The sequence below is a fragment of the Hippocampus guttulatus genome, chromosome 1 (genome assembly GCF_054856545.1).
Source record: "Hippocampus guttulatus isolate MCC_2025c chromosome 1, RoL_Hgut_1.0, whole genome shotgun sequence".
Lineage (NCBI taxonomy): Eukaryota > Metazoa > Chordata > Actinopteri > Syngnathiformes > Syngnathidae > Hippocampus > Hippocampus guttulatus.
This window is the reverse complement of record NC_141261.1, coordinates 15,859,092-15,878,486: the sequence shown is the minus strand read 5'-3', so window position 1 is coordinate 15,878,486 and position 19,395 is coordinate 15,859,092. Positions and strand designations below refer to the sequence as shown.

The window sequence follows — 19,395 nt, the reverse complement described above, 5'->3', positions numbered from 1 at the left end:
GTCCTTATTCGTCTCGAGGCACGATAACGACGTCATCTTTTTGAGAAGATATTTTCAAATAGTTGTTGACTTTTCCTCTCCGGTGGACAGCACGCGTTTGAACCTTGAAAAAGCCTGTTCGGTGAATTCGCAGATGAGAAGATCTTTGTCGGCTTCAGCGAAAGAGTTTACAACGCTGCGGCCACTTTAGAGTACCGTGTTGTCCACCATGAGTGTGTGCACGTCATGTTGAGAAAAATGCAAGCGTGGCGGTGGAGGTAAAAAGTCCCACTTGACACTCGGTAGCATGCGGACTGAGGACTCGAGATATAATCCGGCTACCGAAGACTTGAATTGGCTCAAACATATTTACACGGAGGCGTAAGGAAGATTCGAGACTTTGTGGATGGAATCTTTTTCAGCTTGACATGCGTTTTCGAGCCTATTGGCGGGCAAAGCATTTCGCTGCCCATTTCAATGTGCCCCTCAGGGGGCTGTTAAGTGGCTAACCGCGAGCTAGTCTGCGTGTCGAGTGCCTTTGGGGCGTCCGTTGTGGACTATGAATGTGCTTGTTTGTGAAGCCATTCTTCTATTGTTTGTTCAATAAAACGATAGCGGCCGCGTCTCTCCTTGACCGGCCGTGGATGGGAGGCTTCGAGCTTGCGTCACTTGTTTTTCATGCCCGATGTGGAAGCCTGCAGTTTCACCCACGAGCTAGACGGCTTAACTGGTGATTTTTTTTCTTGATGACCTTTCAGGAAGTAGTCACTTCTTTATCTTCTCAGCCGTCAAATGAAGGTTATCTTATCTTATCGTATGTAATCGTGAGCTCTGATAAGAGCTTCGCCCATTTCAGAGGTCAGCTCACTAACAATACACAAGATAAAATGTGTAGTACGTATTGTAAGCTTATGTTAAATTATTAATTATTTTCATTTTTATATTATTTTGTGTTACAGTTACCTAGGTTATATTCCGTTTAATAGTTGCTTCAACAAGTTTATGTTGATATTGTCTGATTGACTGAAGGAAACCAGGAAATGTTTGAGTTACCGGAAGAAGGTGTGTTCTCGTTCGTTCGGAGGTGCAGACGTTGGAAAAAAAAAAAGCTGCTTTCAAAGGATTCCATCTCTCCTTTTGCCCATTCTTAAAGTAGAGCTATCCACTACAAAACTACGAACCCCTCAATTTACACGTATCAATAAGTGATCATCTTAACTCCGACGATATATGTGCAGCAATGTATAGAAATGCCTCAAAAAACATGCCAGTCACAGATCAATCTTGTTACCGAAATTATTTTCAAAACACTTTTTTGGGGGAGGGGAAGGCGGTGAATCATTGTCATGCACTGCTTAGTGTCAACATGCTATTATTCGCATAAATACCTTCTGGCTAGATTTCATGTCCAGAACTATTTGCTAACTAAACGCTAAAAACTCACTGCTATTACTTTTAGTTCTGTTACCCAAATGAGTAAAATATGTGGGTCATATTTTGGTATACTTAATTTGGCGAAAGCTAATGTTATTTTCCGGATTGATTGAAAATATGTGCACAGGTATGTACATAGTTAGGCAGCAGGGGGCAGTATAGGAAGGGCGTCGTGCCAGCCGCGCGTGCTCGTTTTCAAGACGAGCTGCCGTAAAGTGGTACGGTGTCGCCATTCGGCATAATCCGTTCAAAGCAGTCACCGATGTCCCGTGCAAATCATTTCTCCTGCATTTACAAGACCCTCATCCGTCCTCACGCCTGTATCAAAAACAATGACACGCCCACACAACCCCCAAAATGAAGTTCCCTGACATAGGCCTGTTCACATTTTGTGTGTGTATTATCATATAAAGATTTGAAAAAAAAAAGACAGAACTTTCAAATGTATATTTCTAGTCACACCAATCAAATGGCACCAAACTGACAGAATGGCTTTTGACGGTGGCACGTAGGCCATGGGGATTTCCTGGGGTTCGGGGCCGGCCGACATTGACGAATATGATTCGGCGCGCATAGGCCCCAATTTCCCCAGTCCTCATTCTGCCTTCGAAAAAAAGTCACCCGTTGGCTTTTCAGACCGTACGCACGCAAAATATCTCCGACTTATTTCTGTTACAAGAAGGCAACGCACAAAGAGGGACACTTCATAAGATTATTTATGTTATTGTACAATCTTCTATTTTCCACAAATTATTAAAAAGAAAGAAACAAACAAAAACCACCAAAAAAGGGGATGTACAGTATTCCCAACGATCACGACCAAGAGATCTGGCGTTGGGAGAAGAGGGAAAATCGGCCGCGATGACGTGTGTGGATAATGACCAATGTGTCTGCATCGTCGTATGCTTGAGGTCGACGGCGTTACGCGTGTTCTCTCAACCAATGGAATGCGGATGCAATGGCGGCAAGTGAGCCGAGGCAGGGGGGGAGGACAAGATGGAGACAAACAAAGCTCAGTTGGTATAGATCTGGCCCTCGGGCGGCTGAGGAAGCTTCATGTTCTCCTTGCAGGTCATGAGCCGCCGCAGCTCCAGCAGCACCGTCCGGATACTGTACGAGTTCTGCCACTTGGCCAACGCGGTCACCGCGTGCATGTCCACCTGAGAAAATCACACAAGACGGAATGGCCGACGCGAAAGCCAAGAGCTCGTTAGCCGACTCCGCTCCTCGACAAACGACACCGTCGACTCGTCGCCGGGTCAAGTGCAACCGGGGAGTGATGGCGACAACTCGAATTGGAAGTGCAAAAAAGCAGAAAGGAGGATTCTTCCCATTTTCTAATCATTGTCCAAAAGAGGGCGGGGCTAATTGCCGGTCCGGGCACGCGAACGGGCGAGAGAGACGGAAAAGGCTACGTACCACGCCGTTGGAGGTGTTCACGCCGTTCAGGTTGATCTTGGTCACAAATCTGACAAAGGGCGGCGACTCCGGGTAACCCAGCCCACATTCCACCTTCAGATTGTACATCCTGTTTTCGTAGCTCGTCTGCGGAAGAGGTCGCTGGGTGAGCGCGTGTCCAAGAGTAACGCAAACCGTTTCAACAAAGCGCTGGTCCAAAAAGACGAAGGGACCGGACGCCGGCCAATCGCAGAGCACGTGGAGACAAGCGATCGTTCACGGGAGACGACGTACGGCCGGGGGTGCCCGAGCTTTTTACAGCCAAGATCGACTATTCAAGCAAGCAACCTCTCGCCATCGACCCGTGAACGCACGCACGCACGCCGTGATGAGCCACGGCCAGAACGGCGCCAACCATAAACGAAAGGGAAAAATAAAGTCAACTTGGGACCGGTCCGCAGGCTACGGGTGGATCGGCGTATTGATCCGTATTCAAGTCTTCAACGGGAAACGGGCTGGCCCTCACAGAGCGTTTGTCTACCTCGGCCACTCAAAGCGCTTCACACCGTCAACGTCATTCGCCGACCGATGACGTCGCATCAGGGGTGACTGGGGGGGGGGGGGGGGGTTCAGCATCTTGCTCAAGGGCACTTTGCCATGTCGCGATGACCGGGGATCGAACCGCCAACCTCGGCGTTAGGAAACGACAAGAAAAGACGAGAAAAGACAAGAAAAACGAAAATAAAAGAACAAGAAGGCTGTTAAAAAAAAAACAAAAAACGGACACTACATTTTACGTTTGTAAAACTAAATGCATGCCGCAAATGAGCTTTCGTCTTTGCCAAATCAATTTCATCACTGAGCTTTTGGGCTTTATTTCAAATGTTTTTACATCTGTGTGACTGTACAACCGGAGAGAACGAGGAAGGTTGAATACCTGTTAGGACCTCCCTCCCCCCCTTCTTTTCTTTTTTTTTTTTAAATCGTGCACTCAACAAACACTCTGCTATATTACAAAAAATACCTCAAATGAAAACTAAATCTAAACTGAAACAAAGCATGTTTGAAACAAATAACTCATCACAGTTGAAAAACGGCATCAAAAATGTCGCTGGCACTTACTCGAGGGGGGCCGAGGATGACTCCTCGCCACCTTGTTAAGGTCATGTCCTCGTCATCTTCCAGACCCCAGCTGACAGTGCCGTCCCCCACACCTTTCTGTCCTTCCTCCAGCTCTTCCAGGAGCCGGAAATTGCGAGGAACTTTCACTCCTGTGTGCACACAAAAACAAGTGAGGTGGCAAAAACACTCGCAGGCCGTGCAGAAGTCCGAGTACAGAGTACAAAAAAAAAAAAGACTGCTAAAAGTAGAAGGAATTCTGAATTGACAAAGTTCCTCAGACATTGAGGGGGGGAGGGGGGGAGAATGGCCTGAATGGTTTTTGTGTGACACCTCCCATTGGTTTGGCTTTGTCAGCTACCCAGGGAGCCCGTTCTCTGATTGGCTGACCTCTTTCGGAGGCGAGTTCATGGTCACGGTCATGGTGATTGTTTGAAATGCAACCGAGAGAAGTTGCCGCAAAAGTTCAGACCATTTTTGAAATCCAAAGGAGAAGTCTTCTCCGCTGTGCGGCGGCCGGGGAGTGTGGAAAGCTCCGGCCGGGCATTGCGAGCGGGTGCGTGGTCTTGTCACAACTTTCGCCTCTTCTCGCGCACTGAAGGAGCTAGACCCGGCGGGATCTCTTTGTGGACGAGGTCGCTCGATGGCCCGGGCCGCACCGCGGCGGGGAAACCCGCAGTTTGCATTTGTGGCTTAAAAACGCAAGCAAACACGAAATGGAGCTTTTCCGACAAACCTCGCGTCACGATCGAGTGGCGTGAATGAAGCCGAGCATCTGCCGCATCATTCGGCCTCTGCGGTCAGATGCAAATTGCCGAGCGGCGGAAAGCAAAAGCACACCTGCCGCCCTCCAGTCTCCCTTTCGTGTCTCCGACCCCGCCATTTGCTTCGCAATTCCGTCTGATCTTCAACAAGTCAATGCTTGAGCGGCGAGGGTCGCGGCTCGAACGCCAATTAGCCAAAGAGCATTTTCGCCGAGTGGCTAACAGGCGAGCCCTTTGGGCTAACCACCGCCGCGCTTCGCTCCGGATTCGCGGCTTCGAAACAACGCCTACTTCCGATAGGGCTGGGTACCGTTACATACGTGCGCTAGTCGTCCGTTGTTCGGACGAAACCCAATCCGTCTAAATATGTTGGTCGGCTCTTGCAAGATTGAAATGGCACGTAGCCTAATGAGCTAATGCCCTTTGCTTTCAATTCATTCTCGCTGGCGGCTCCGGCGTCGTAAACAGCTTGTTTATTGAAATACGAAAGACGCATTCGGCCGGGGCGAACCTCCACGCCGTGACCCGCAACTCGTACGGGAAACACCGAACGGTTCCAATAATTGTTCGCTGTTAAAGTCGGCGGGATCGCATTGTTCCGTGACGGGGTCTTTACCTGATCCGGCGGCGAGCGCCATGTTGATGGTGCACGACGGGAGCGCGCACGTCGCCAAAACCGTTGTTCGCGTCGCGGGCGCGCGCGTCAGCCCTCCTTGATTCAAGAGTCGGAACCGACCTCCTCTCATATCGGGCCGCTCCAAAACAGATGGGTCGTCGTGCACGACTCGAGTCTGGATGGATGGTAGATTTCTTTCATGCAAATCAGTCTGCAAGGATCAATTCGTGATGCAAGTCGAATTTTTCTTTGTTAATGTCCACCGGCCCCCAAAGTCACGGAAGTTCCCAGCGGCCCTACATGACCTCTGTTGTCAAAGGCCATTCTGCCAATTTGGTAAGCTCAACGTTTTTTGTGATCAAGTACATTATGTCAAAATGTGAATAAATAAATGGATTCATCGATCAAATTGGCATGAAACGCATTCCCTGAACTGTGAAAATCAAACCCTCACCCTGGACATTTGACAGCCATCCGCCGACGTGAAATCGGTACCCCCGCCGAGTTGGAAGAGCAAAGCCAGGCTCACCACACTGATTTAGAAGTCGAAGGTAAGCATTTTTGAAACAATGGCAAACATCTTTTTACGAATGTAAGCTTATGTTAAATTATTAATTATTTTCATTTTTATATTCTTTTGTGTTACAGTTACCTAGGTTATATTCCGTTTAATAATTGCTTAAACGAGTTTATGTTGATATTATCTGATTGGTTTGGAAGGAAACCAGGAAGTATTTTGTGTTTCCGGGAAGGAAGTGTGTTCTCCTTCATCCGTTCGGAGGTGCGGACCTTTTTTTTTTCTTTCTCCTTTTTAATAAACTGCATTAAAGGATTCAATCTCTCCATCTGTCATTCGTAAAGAAGAGCCATTCACTGAAAAACAACCAACCTCTCAACTTACACGAAGATTTACATTGTGCCTAAAATGAAGCGAGTTCTGTACTTTGGAGTACAACGAAAACATTCGTGTGACGTACGCACACGTGATGTCACTTCAATCTTTCACGATCCATTGAAGTTGGTTACAGTATTTCTCATTCAACATTAGCTGCTTTCACCCAATATGAAGTTATTTGATGGACGCTGCATATAACACTGGATTTCTGTAAATGTCAGCTTTTTGGTGATATTATAAAATGAGACCGGCAACCCGGTGATCCAGTGGTTAGCGGGCCACACACACACAGAGACACACTTGGACGTGTGGTTTCATGCAGTGGTTTTAAGGTTGGATAGTGTTGCCAACGATGATCAAGAAATAATGGAGAAAGCGGTCCGAGTGCTGAACTTTTATTGGGTTGACTTATAAATAAAGAGTTTCATACATTATACACATTGTACATCTCCCCCATGGAAGACAACAAAAAGGCATCAAGGTATGTTATTGTGATATCGAAAACCTGCCTCATCTCCCAGAAAGGGCAACATGGGGGGGGGGGGGGGGGGGCAACCTCGTGTCAATCCACGAGCATTTTCGGCGAAACGCTCACTCAAATCAGGGAGCCGATGAGGCAAGTCCATATCCAAGCAACTCAACATCCACGATTTGAACCAAACTTGTCAAAGCAGACCACCGGCTGGCCGAGCGACGATACTCTACGAGCGCGACACAATCGACGGTGGGAAGAGCTTCCCAAACGTCGCACTGGATGCTTCAGGAAAAGAAAGAAAGGCCTTTGACGAATTCCAACCAGTTAAGACATGAAGTGACACTGCATAGTCGTTTTGCGGCACGAGGCGCGTTGACGGGACTGATGACAGCGTTCCAAAAAGAAATGGAAAAAGCTTCCCGCCGGCGGCTCCGCGACAAAAATCGCATCCGTCACCGAAGCCCTTCGGACGTCATGAAGGTACAGTGGTGCCTTGAGATACGAGCGACCCGACTTGGGAGTTTTTTCGGAGACGCGGGCCGTTATTCGGAAAGATGCGAACCGTACGGTGGCCGCGAACGCGATTCGACTCGCGTCACGACGACGAGTGAACAAGTCGTCGACATCATTCGCAAAAGGCGGGAATTCTTTCTCCTCTTGGGAAAGCGACTACGATCACCATCTTGAGTCACTTTGCAGAAAAAGCCCATTTCTTCGTTGTTTAAGTCCGCACGCCTGTCGTCGACTAGGTGGCGCCACTGAAAGGAGCCGCATTGAATTGAGCAAACTGAAATCGCAGCGTCGTGAAATCACCACACACACAAACGGTTGTTCTTGACATTCTTTGATTTTGTTATCGCTCTACTTTTTTACAATACAACATTCAACAGTGCTAGTTTTCCTTATTCAATACAGTTTCATGTCCTTTCCATTCATTTCAATATGATTTGAGATCCCAATCTCACAAGGCACCATTGTACGAGACATGCGGGTGGGATGGAAAGCACTCCCACACCGTACAAAACACGCCAGCTCCCGTCTAGCGTCAGTGTGACACTTTACTGCAAGACCAGTCGAGCGACACAAAAGTTTGGAAAAAAAGAGCCGAGATACGAAGAACGTATGGCGTGTGAGAGGTGCTTTGGAGGGGGAAAAAAAACAACAACAACAACAACTAAAAACTGAGCGGATAAAAGCGGACATACCCGGGCCACTCCATTAGGTACATTCGGATGTGACTCGACTCAAAGGCTCGACTCATTCTCGCGCGAAATGTGGTTGAAAAACCTCCGAATGAGTTGGAAGGATTTTGTTTTGTTTTTTTCTTTTCCTGTGGCGATGAATTGAGTCTTGGTTGAACGGACAGCTATTCTGTTATTTAAGCGTAAGACACAAGGTTTAATATAATGCACTCTATGACGACATCCACTTCGGAAGCAAAATTTTTTTTAAATGGAAGGAGGACACGTTTGAGAAGTCGCTGTGTTGCGTCTTGCCAATGGCCAGTCAGCTCTTAAAAAAAAAAAAGGAGAATGCAATTCTGGTTGCATTAAATGGAGGGGACGATTCTCATGAAGCCAGCAGGGTTGCGTGACTTTTGATTTCGGTTTCCTCTTGTTTTGCAACCTGCCCTTTCACGAGCCGTTCGACTAATTCTTGTTTGGTCGTGACAAAGCCGCGGTTGCGCGAGGCGGTTTCAATGAGAATTTTTTGTGGCAAATTCTCGAGCTGGTAGTCTGACATCAGCCCCAAAAAGTGGGCGCCCAACAAATGGAACAGGAAACATCCAACAATTTCTTCTTTTGCGTCGATTGGCTCAGCATCCTCCTTCCACCCCGCAAAACCAAACGACCTTTGGATGGGATGCGAGGGAATTTCCGATTCGGGATGAGCCAATCGGCGCTAAATGGAGTCCAAATGACCAGCTGAGGACTGCTCCCGATTTCTCCCCTCTGGAAAGTGATCCGGCATTGCTTTGGGCGCACGGCTTTCGTCGAGCCGCGCGGTTCAAAATAGATTGGGCTTTGACCAGACCGACTCAGAATCCTCTTGAAAAATGGAAAATGTGCAAGCGTTAAAGCGTATGGCATCAGAAAAAACTGTTAGTTTGTCTCACAGCGAGGCCAGACAGGCTCGGGGGGGGGGGGGGGGGGGGGTGAGGTAGGGTGAAGCTGGCCTCCGGCATTAGTTGGTTTTATGAGCCCATTTGAGATCGTCGGCCCTGGGCTTCTCTCCCGTGACTCCCTGGATGAGATCCTCCAGGTTCCTCCAGAAGCCCACCTTCTCCAGGGGGTAGTTGAGCCATCCTGCAACAAAAAAAAAAAAAGAAAAAAATCATCCCTGCGCCAAGACTCTTGGGCGGCCGCGCCGGGGCGGCAAACCTGTCGTGATGCAGAAGTAGGTCTCGTGCGGCGAGACGTGGTGGATGCGGTGGTGCTTTCGGGGCAGGATGATGTGGCAGTCCTGGAGGAAGACCACCCAGCGGGGAAGGCCGAAGTAGGTGTGCGACCACTTGTGAATCTGGTTGGTGAGGGTCACGAAGATGCCGAGTGCAAACAGGTAGCAGTACCACGGGTACAGGTGGTAGATCTCGGCTGCCGTCGACAGGGGAACAAATACGGTCATGTGGCGAGAGGATTTGTTTTCAAGTGCTCTGGAGGTAAAACGCTTGAGTTGAGATCATTTCGCTCGGGGAGATGACGCTCCCCATTATGAGCTCACGGCTGGAATTTGAAAAGTTCTGCTCAAACTTTGCAGCTCGCACGTGCAGCTGACTGCAAAGGCGATACCGCGGCCTTCCAAATTTGAGCTGCACTCGTGACTAGAAATACAAAAAAAAAAAAAAAAAGACATTTTTAGGTAGAACCCGTGTCAAAACTCGACACCCGAGGGCCAGACGAAAGCAAAAGCAAGCGTGTCAACTTCCATTTCCGCTTGTCCAAACTCTGAAAGCGACTTTCAACTTGTCATATGGAAGCCATAACGACATCGCCATCTTGCGAGCATTTTTTTTCCGTTTTGTTAATTGAAACAGTGGTTGAACAAACCATAATTCTGGACTTCTAATTTCAAAACGAGTGATGCATCCACTTTTTTGTGCACTGCGTCAAACATTGATACGCTCTCGCAAAATTCAGTCACACGGCCCTGATGTGGAAGGCCGTGAAATCGGAGGACTCCAATTCGGAAAACGCAGTCTCTGGAAAAAAACTAAAATCAACACTTGGAGTGGTTTTTTATCTTAGCTTTTTCGTTTTTTTGCTTCATCCAATTTGAAGGACACAATCAAAATGCGATATGCACCTTTAAAAAAATAATAATAATAAATGAAAAATTCTAAGCACTGGACATGAGTTATCTCGAAACAATCCACGTGGGTTGTGCGTTTGATTCTGCGTCGCCATTGAGACCGCGTGGCAAATATGTCGTGTTGTGTTCCTTGCAGTGCCGCCGCGTCCGAGTTGATTCACGCAAACACTCGCTGGATGGTCGCGAGTGACGGGGAAGGAGCTCCTGTTGGACGTCAGGCGCGGGCATGCAAAAATGTCTTTTGGTTGTTCGTAAACGTGAATTCGCCGACTCGCGATGCTACTTTGTCAAATATGGAAGCACATCGAAGGGTTACAAAACGCACAGGGTCTCCTCTCGCGCGCTCACTTCGGCGAGCTTGCGGACGCAACTGCGCCTACGTCGGAAACGAAATCGGGCATCGGCCACGGCGCGCCGCCTTTCCAGGTGCTCGTTTGTCAAACGAAATCAACGGCTGTCCACTTTGAACAAATGAGAACCGGCGCCGATTTCGAGTCTCGACGCGGTCGCGACTCGTCGACGGGTCTTGGCGGCCCTCGTTTCAGGCATCGCGAAAAGAATTTAAAGGAAGAACAACAATGAACGAATTTGTAGTTTGGAGGCGTCGATTTTGTGGTCAACACAACCGAGTTGGCCAATGTGGTGCGAGGGACTCACCAGGGGAGAGGGTGAGGAAGTTGAAGGCCATGTTGGCGAGCGGGACGAGAGTCAACATGCAGTTGTCGCCATTGGTCTCGATGAAGTCGTGACGGGTGATGGCTGTGGGGTCAATGTGGTGTTCTCTAAAGGGTCGGATAAAGGCCTGCATGCAGTAGAATGACAGGACGGGCGCGCACGCACGCACACACACAGTGTAATTACAGGAAGGAGAAAAAAAAGAAAAGAAAAGAGTGCAACGCAGTTGAGGTCACCTTTCCGAAGATGGGGAGATCCACCGATCCCCACGTGTCGGCCGCCCAGTGAACAAGGCCCGAGGCAAAGTCTGCAGTGAGGATCCCCGCCGCTGCACATTCATCCAAAAGGAAGAGTCATTTCATAGGACGTCATGGCCGAATATCTGTCAATCACTACTTACCGATACCCAACAGGATGTACCACAAATGCCCCAGGTGGAAATTGGCAAGGAGGTGAAGGAAATTGAAGGCCATGAGAGAGAAGCAGAGGAGGACACTAATCCACTCTTGGCATCTTTTGCCTGCAAGAACAGCGGGTGAATGAACAGCAGCTTCAGGAGAGCACTTTTCAAACACACAAATGCCCGGAGATACGAATAAAGTTGGTTCCAAAAGTGTGCCCGTTATTCACTATCTGTTTCCATTGAGCTAGAGGACATTATAGCAAAGTTACAGTATGTGGTTCTTCCATTTCATCTTTTAAATGGACAACAAGTGGAATCCCTTTGTTTGATGTTTACTTTGACCCCGAACTGACCGGGACTGTCAGTGAACAGGTTGAAGCTCTTTTTTTTTTCTGATCTCAAACAGGCCACAGTAGCGCTACCTGACGTGACATCATTTTATTCAAATCACCCTCCAAAGGTGAATAACCACGCGCAGCCGTCACATGATGATGATGATGGTGATGCAACGTTCCTCTGTGTGGTTACATGACTCTAGTTTGCAACTTTAAAACTGACAGGCTTGCAAGGGAATCAAACCTGTACAACGTGCTCCTTTGTGCTCGCATACATTTCCAAATTATGAAGAAAAAAAATACTCGCAAGACTGTAAAACGCCACGGTCTCGGATAAGTTCGTGGCCTTACTGCACTTTATTCACGGCTTTTGACGAAGGCCTTACCTTTGGGGAAGGTAAGGCGAACATTTGCGTCGCTGCTGCTGCTTGATGTTTCGAAATGCAAATAGTGTGCAACACAAGGAGTCCAACGCAAATTGAAGCGACTTCACGTGAGTGCTGTTGTGCAACGCGCACAGTGGCCCAAACAAACCGTGTCGACGTGAGTGGATCGATCAAGAAGCGACACCCTTATTTGGTCGTTTAATTTGCGTTTCTTGAAGGGACTTGTAGACTCCGAAACTCCGGTCGAATACGCCCGACATGGGTGATATGTCACACACAGCCCGTATGGGTGATGGTACCGGAGGAACAAGCCTAGCATTGAAGACCAAGTAGCGACGCGGGGGTGACTCACCTGGCGAATATAAATTAGCCAGTTCTCGGGCACCGGCGTGCTGCGGACCCCACCTCGCCGCTCCCCGGTCGGGTTCCTGTCGTTCGGGGTTTTGTGATTCCTCTCCGCGCCCGCTCCCGTCCACCATTCTCGCCATTTCACCACTTTGGGCCCAACCCCTTCAGTTGAGTCTGTCTGCTCCTCGTCAGGAGCCAACGGAAACGTCAATTTCTCTGCCGACCGCGAGCGTAACGTTGTGGACCAATCGGGTGCGAGAAAGCGAGGCCGGCAGCCAATTAGAACGCGCAAAATGTGTCGGCGTCTGACCAATGGCGTCGCGAAAGAGAGAACGCATTTCCTGTGTTATGGCTGACCCCACCCGACCTGTTTTAGGAAGCGACCCGCCCTCCCCCCGCGACACGATGCCGTACCACCCGATGTACGACAGATGGCGACAAAGCGTCATTAACATCAAGGCTCTCCATCCAACCTTCGGAAAATGACATTCACGTCGCGGGTACTCAATACAACTTGGTAATGCCATCTTTTTCATATTTCAGGCATTGTCCAATGAATACTTACATACGTCCTGTGAGGTTCACAGAGGACACCTGTCATTTTGGAGAGATTGATTTCAAAATTCTACAATTACGGGAGTGTGCGTGTGAAACGAGCCCAACGCAATTGCAGGTGTCAACATGTCAAGCGCAGTCACGGTGTCACATCAAAACTAAGATTATCACATAACGGCAAACTGAAGAAAAAAAATACTGAAACAACTAAAACAATGGGGGGATGAAATAATTGACACAAAACGTGCATTTCAACTCTATTTTTTTACGCAAAGCATGTTGGGAGCGCATCCAGTCTCGCAGCGACGCTACGATACAATTTGTGACGTTTTTGGAGATCTATTATCATGATTTTTTAACCCCCACCCTTTATTTACATTTGAGCTTCAAGATAGTGTTTTCTACTTGATTTCTTACACCACGAGATGGCAGTCAATGCTCAGTTAAAACCTTCCGCAGGTTTTTAGACCACCGAACTTGAGTTACACAAGATCACCTCACGATGAAGCACATAACAATCTGTCCATCCTCTGAACCGTTTTATCCCCACAAGGGTCGCGAGTGTGCTGGAGCTCAAACCAGCTGCCTTCTGGCAGTAAACGTATGTAAGATCACATTTATTAATCTCATAATAAGAAAATTTGCAACATGTCACAGTAACCGTGAATGCTGTAAATCAGGGGTGGCCAACCCGGGGCTCGCGAGCCACATGCGGCTCTTTGGCTGGTTCAATGCGGCTCCCGGGCATTCACACAACAAGCGTCGAAAACGCCTCGGTGGTGGCGATGCAAGGGGTGGGAGGAGGAAATGGTGGGGGGGTAGATTTGTGTGTTTGTGTCTGTGCATAAGTGGGTGAGTGCTTGGTTGGGCACACGCGTGCATATGTGTGTGTGTGTGCTAGCACGAATGCGATCGTGGGAGATTGGTCGCTTCAGAAGTCGATCTTTTGAAGTGTGTATGTGTGTGCCCATGTGTATGTGGCTCTTTGCAGTAACACATAGTAAAAAATGCCTCGTAGTCTCTGACTGGTTGGCCACCCCTGCTGTAAATAAACGAACAAGTTTTCCTTGTTCCAAAAAAGGACAAATGCTCATTTATATGCCTGTTGTTCTTTTGACAATGATACTTATACTAACACAAACAAATAATTTCAGAGGTATACTGCCCTGGTGGGGGAGAAATATGAGTGCAAAATCTCCGAAACTTTATTTTTTTTTAATATTGAGTCCATTTTAAATTTCTACAAATAAATGTGCGAAATGACAATATTTGCAATTGGAATTCGCAATGTATTGTTTCGGTGGTTTACAGAACAAAACAAAATTCTCATTTGACTCAGTATCTGCAAAAAGCTAAAGCTGAGAAAACGACATCTTTGCAATATTTCTTTCCCCCCAGAGCTGGACATCATAATTATAAGATAAGATAACCTTTATTTGTCCGACACTGTGGAAATTTGCAGAATAAATATAATAAATGAGCATAGTCATATATATATATGGAATTAGCCAATAACAACAACAAAACATCTAGTCAGACAAGAACCAAACAATAAGAACAATAATAAACAGGAATAAATCAGTCATCGCTGCCCGTGTTTTAGGGGGAGTCTCATGTTGCTTCGTGTGCTGACGTCACAACTACGTAAAGTGAAAAAAAAAGGCATCGAGCCGCCTTGTGAAATTTTCCATGCTCGTCTTTAGAGGGCGTGATCGGACCAACTGTCAACAAGTGTGGCTTCTCTCGCGATTTTGGGATGCCGGCCAGTCAGTTATGTATCCTGTTTATTGTTTGTGTTAAGTGACTGTTTGTGTCGTACTCGAGGCGTTCAAAAAAAAAAAACAGTGTGCTAATAATGGCACAAACCGCGGAGTTGGGGCTGACTGTCAAGTGTCCTCTTTAGTACGTCACACACCTGCCGAGCTAAGCCACGCCCCTCGCCTGCAATAAAACTTCTCCCGTGACAGGAAGACCTGTCAATTCCTCCCAAATCCACAGCGAGCACGACTTGTCGGTTGCTCGCGTACCGGGGCCGTAGAAGCGCTTGTGTGAGCAACGCCAAAAGAAGAAGAAGAAGTAGAACAACAACAACAACAACAACAACAACAGCAAGCGAAAGCATCGCGCCACGCGAAGAATTTAGCGACGCGGGCGCCTCATCAGCCCCCGATGCTGGTGCAATCCTGCGGGTGTTAAGATCCATGGAAGTGGCCGGTTTCTACGACGAGGGCGGCTTTGCTATCCACGCGAGAGACGGCATTCTCAACCCCGGCGGCGGCTCGTACTGGAGGCTCGGCGACTCGATGACGGAGTTGGGTATCGAGGAGCGAGAGAGAGCGATCGACTTCAGCCTGTACTTGGACCCGGCCGCCGCGCACTGCCCGCAGCTGGCGGCGGCGCACCCGCACCCTCCGCAGGGCGACGTGTTCTCCGACTTCCTGGCCGAGAGCAAGCTGAAGAGAGCGGCCGCCTTCAAGAACCACACGCTGCTAGGCGAGCTGGAGGCGGCTCAGCGAGACCCCCGGGGAGTGCCCTACGGGCTGGGCTACGCCGACCTCCAGGAGACGCGCGTGGACAGCGTGCTCGCCGCCGACCTGGCCCGCTACCGAGCCGCGGCCAGAGACGACGGCAAGGAGGACGCCAAAATGGAGAACGGCTCGTCCGTCTTTGACATGCGCCCCTACCTGCCCTACCAGTCGACCGGGGGCAGCATGGGCAACATCTCCACGGCGTCCTCCACTTGCTCCAGCCCGCCCGGGACGCCCGCGCCGGCGGGTCAGGGCAGGTCGCCGAGGTCCCCGTCTCACGGCGCCAAGCTCTCCGGCGGCAAGGCCAAGAAGCGCCTGGACAAGGACAGTGAGGAGTACCGGCAGCGGCGCGAGAGGAACAACCTGGCCGTGCGCAAGAGCCGCGACAAAGCCAAAATGCGCAACTTGGAGACGCAGCACAAAGTTTTGGAACTGGCGGCGGAGAACGACCGTTTACAGAAGAGAGTGGAGCAGCTCTCCAGGGAGCTGGCCACCTTGCGCAACCTGCTCTCGGCTACCGGCCAGTGTTAGACGCCCACCCCCGGCCCGAGCTGCTCCCTCCGGGGACCCACAAACATTGTTCGGAAGATGCGGGGGGGGGGGGGGGTCGTCGGGGTCGCCTGGGGGTGGCCGTACGGACCGCGACCACTTTCCAAGGACACTTTGCATTGGGACTGCAGAAGTGGCTTGCGCGGATTGCGCAATCAAGCGGTATTCTTTTTTTTCCTTCTTTTTCTATGATGTTTTTTGGACACCTCGGCTTTCATCTCGTCGAACTGCGTGTATGCGGTATTTGTGTGCAGGTTCGACCCCACGCGTGAGTCCATTTCGACACGAAATGGAGCAGCTGCCTCGGTTGTCAGACGAAGAGTTTGTGCTGCAGTGAAATGATGCAACTCTTCGTAATAGTACGACCGACGGATGAAATCAGTGGAATTATTTAATATCGACGAGGTGAAATGCATTAATTGTACTTGATACTTGACGGAATTAAAATCATTTCTACTTTGGTCTAAACAATTTCACTTGGCAGGTCTTTGTTTTAGGCTGTTTTAGTTTTTTCTTGCGACGGGATCATGCGGACTGCAGTGAAAGATCATGTCTGCCGCCTTTTTTAAAACTGTGAAAAACACAAGCACCGTTTCTCATTCATGATGGGGAAAAAAAACCCCAAAATGGACGCACCGGTGATCTGCACAAGCTTATTGTCATGCTTTGTTATGATTTATGTTGCCAACAATAAATTTGCATACAGTGAGACATTCGTCTTGGCTGAATAGCTCGTGCAACATTTTTGTGGCCCGCCGCCATTTGATCCAAAACAGTTTGATGGCATTCTCGCAGAGAACAGCTAAAAGAGTGAGTTGCCCTGGCGTTTACGCATCGATTTGACACAAACGTCCTCAGATCTTTGCAGATCGTGGCCTCCGCGATAGTGCTGAGTGCAGCACATACCCCCCCCCCCCCCCAAAAAAAAGAAGTCGGCAGGCAGTGCAGAAATGTTGGCTTTATCTGCACCGCGCGGCTCTGTCAATAGTCTGCTGGGTCCACTGCCCCGCAAGGGGGGGGGGGGGGGGGTTCAAGGTTGCGGGGAAATTAATCAGCAACTAACCTCCTCACACCAGCTCAGGTCACGCTTCGGCCGCCCGACGCGCCGCACGTTAAGCGAAGGCCTCATTCCCGAATCCCTTGTTAACTTGTTGAGCGCGGAGCACAGACCTGAGAAAAGATGGCGTGGCGCATTTGTCCAATACGCCCTTGCAGAAGAAGCGCACGCCGCTCCCGTCACGAGTGCCGCCGGTGAGGACAAAGAGTTGTCCGTGGGTCTTAAACTGCGGGGATAGCAACCAAATGAGTTGGCGGAAGCGCGTAGGTTGAAATCAGGGCTCCGGCCTTGCCGCGTGGAGTTTGCATGTTCTCCCCGTGCCCGCGTGGCTTTTCTCCGGGTACTCCGCTTTCCTCCCGCAATCCAAAGACATGCCTGGCGGCTTCATGGAAGACTCAAAAGTGTCCCGCCGTGAGATTGTGAGTGCGACGGGCTGGCGACCGGTTCAGGGTGTACCCCGCCTACTGCCCGAAGGCAGCCAGGAGAGGCTCCGGCGCGCCCGCGTCCCTTCCAACGAGAAGCGGAGGAGGTTCATGGAAAGCCGAGTATGCCGAAAGTGGCGCGAGTGTGGGGAAAAAAAACAAAAACATGACATTGCTTTGAGCTTTCATCCAGCTTAAGGTCCGACCAATAGCCCAAAAGTGGCACCTTAGTGAAAAGAAAAGAAAAACATTACAAGTAGGACACCGTAGTGTGGAAGAGGATTAGGCTCGTGAAGGGAAAAAAAAACAAGGTTGGCAAGATTCTCAGTTTTATCTCAGAATTCTGTCACATTACGTGGTGGTGGTGGTGGTGGAGCCCAAAAAGCAGGCAGGAGGGAGGAGCAGGGTGTACTTGGAGAAGTGTATTGATAAAACACAGAGAAAACAAAATCCAAAAACAATCATAGTCCAAAGGAGCAAACAAAAATAGCAACTGAAGCTAAAACAGAACCGTGACCGAAACAAACCTCACAGCAGCAAAGGAACAGCAAACAAACGAACATGACAGTAGCAAAGAGCAAACAATGACTGGACAATGAACGGTTGGGCTGGGAGTCCTTTGAATTAATTACCTAATGACCTAATGACCAACAGGTGTGCAGCTGCAGGGGGAGCCCTACAGTGCCACCTGCTGGTCCCAAACCCAATCATGACAAATTCTCACATTAACATCCAAATTTTCACTTTATTGTCATTCAAGTAGAACTCCGACTTTCAAGTGAGAATTCTGAGAATAAAGTCAGAATTGTGACTTTAGAGTGAGAATCTCCGAGTTGTGCCCTGCAATTGCCTTCCAGGTGAGGAAGGAGGAAGCGCGTACTCGCCGGATATGAAGGCTACGGAGTGCAAGGCCGAAACAGCTTTGCAGCCGCTACTCGCGCGTGACCACACGCTACCGGGAGGAGATTTCCGGAACATGTTTGACATTTCTACCAGTGAAGTGTTGGAGGCTCCGTGTGACCCAGTGGAGGTTAATCGTGTGACTGCTGGTCACGTTAGCGCGCAGTGGTCAACTCGTGGCCGAGTCCGCCTCCCTTCGAACATCCACTGGCGCTGTCCTACGATCACGCCAATGTTTTCAGAAGTTGCTGGACTAGTACGAGCGAGTCATTGGGTTGGTGTGCTTGATTGTCTTCGCACGAACGAGGACAAAATTGGACCTTCAGGTGGACTTTGAGAATTGGACTCGTAATTTTGCGGTGGAGTTTCGCCAAGGCCTCAAGACGCAACAAGACGAGCTGCCGCGGGCGAGCCTAGCAAAGCTCGGACAGAAGATGAAGGTGGGACGCGGAGGCGATCCGTGTCGATTTCGGGTGGGGGGCCGTTGACGACTTCAAACCCAGCCGAGAGGAAAAACCACCTCTGCTTGTTTTTCAGGAGAGGCCGCTTTCAGCGCGACGGCACCGCAACGGGACTCTGTTTTGACTCTTCAAATAAATCACCCACTGCTTGTTTCTTCATGTATCGCAAAGAGATTTTCACTCTCGGCGTTGAGCAGCTCTGAGTTATTGGGCAACATGTTCCACACCCACATTTGAAGAAGCAAATGTTAGCCTGCGTGCGCCGCATTAGGACAAAGGCTGTGAGCAACATCATGAAATGGTCGCCCCAATGCGGAAACCGTTCAACAAATAAGTGCAGCAAATGACATCATTAAAAAAAAAAATCAACAGACGTGAGTTACGTTGTGTTGTAGTTTAATGTTCATTTCCTTCCATGTACTGTCGGCCCTGGTGATTTACGACTTTGCGGGCGATTGATGATTTTTATCTTTACAACCGCTGTAGGGTGGCAGTGAACTCAACTCCAGTCAACGCACTTCACAAAAAAGTTGCACTTTGGCAGAGGCTGCACAATTATTCTTCTTCTTCTTAAAAAAAAATAATCTGACATTTAATGTCAAACTAAACATAAAACAAAGACAATGACGCAATTGTGTGTTGAAAACTACTGGGAAGGTTTGCTTGGTTCAATACTACCAATGATGCAAAACGCCATCGCGAACAAATGGCATCCATAGTCACAGCGTTCTCACCCTTTCAGCAACGACTATCTGGACGCAAATGGCGCAGCAACACCTGTAGACAA

General features: G+C 49.1%; 3 protein-coding genes across 4 annotated transcripts; 1 reads left to right on the top strand and 2 right to left on the bottom strand.

Moving 5' to 3' along the window:
• Positions 1 to 2,111: 2,111 nt before the first annotated feature.
• LOC147210651 (ubiquitin-conjugating enzyme E2 variant 1-like) lies at positions 2,112 to 5,449 on the bottom strand. 2 transcript variants are annotated; one of them, XM_086114275.1, is made up of 4 exons: positions 5,311 to 5,449; positions 3,934 to 4,082; positions 2,833 to 2,958; positions 2,112 to 2,573 (listed from the first exon to the last, which is right to left on the bottom strand). In XM_086114275.1, exons 1-4 carry the CDS (start codon positions 5,438 to 5,440, stop codon positions 2,427 to 2,429), a joined length of 552 nt encoding a protein of 183 aa, XP_085970401.1. In that variant the 5' UTR covers positions 5,441 to 5,449; the 3' UTR covers positions 2,112 to 2,426. The 2 variants fall into 2 exon arrangements, with proteins under 2 accessions (XP_085970401.1, XP_085970409.1); XM_086114283.1 differs by lacking the exon at positions 5,311 to 5,449 and adding an exon at positions 4,771 to 4,930.
• A 1,135-nt stretch (positions 5,450 to 6,584) lies between these two features.
• Positions 6,585 to 12,390, bottom strand: peds1b (plasmanylethanolamine desaturase 1b). Its single transcript, XM_086114263.1, has 6 exons — positions 12,141 to 12,390; positions 11,065 to 11,184; positions 10,901 to 10,992; positions 10,647 to 10,791; positions 9,062 to 9,274; positions 6,585 to 8,986 (listed from the first exon to the last, which is right to left on the bottom strand). Exons 1-6 carry the CDS (start codon positions 12,274 to 12,276, stop codon positions 8,865 to 8,867), a joined length of 828 nt encoding a protein of 275 aa, XP_085970389.1. The 5' UTR covers positions 12,277 to 12,390; the 3' UTR covers positions 6,585 to 8,864.
• A 1,887-nt stretch (positions 12,391 to 14,277) lies between these two features.
• Positions 14,278 to 16,477, top strand: cebpb (CCAAT enhancer binding protein beta). The gene has a single exon (XM_086114250.1). The coding sequence runs from the start codon at positions 14,893 to 14,895 to the stop codon at positions 15,748 to 15,750; it is 858 nt and encodes a 285-aa protein (XP_085970376.1). The 5' UTR covers positions 14,278 to 14,892; the 3' UTR covers positions 15,751 to 16,477.
• Positions 16,478 to 19,395: the final 2,918 nt, after the last annotated feature.

Bases quoted from the DNA above. Each gene is read 5' to 3' on its own strand.
- LOC147210651 (XM_086114275.1), bottom strand. From the start codon at position 5,440: ATGAGAGGAGGTCGGTTCCGACTCTTGAATCAAGGAGGGCTGACGCGC. The intron at 4,083-5,310 runs GTAAAGACCCCG...GTGTGCACACAG, and splicing joins GGCGCTCGCCGCCGGATCAG to GAGTGAAAGTTCCTCGCAAT. The intron at 2,574-2,832 runs GTACGTAGCCTT...TGATTTTCTCAG, and splicing joins TGAACACCTCCAACGGCGTG to GTGGACATGCACGCGGTGAC.
- peds1b (XM_086114263.1), bottom strand. From the start codon at position 12,276: ATGGCGAGAATGGTGGACGGGAGCGGGCGCGGAGAGGAATCACAAAAC. The intron at 11,185-12,140 runs GTGAGTCACCCC...CTGTTCTTGCAG, and splicing joins GGCTAATTTATATTCGCCAG to GCAAAAGATGCCAAGAGTGG. The intron at 10,993-11,064 runs GTAAGTAGTGAT...ATGAATGTGCAG, and splicing joins GTACATCCTGTTGGGTATCG to CGGCGGGGATCCTCACTGCA.
- cebpb (XM_086114250.1), top strand. From the start codon at position 14,893: ATGGAAGTGGCCGGTTTCTACGACGAGGGCGGCTTTGCTATCCACGCG.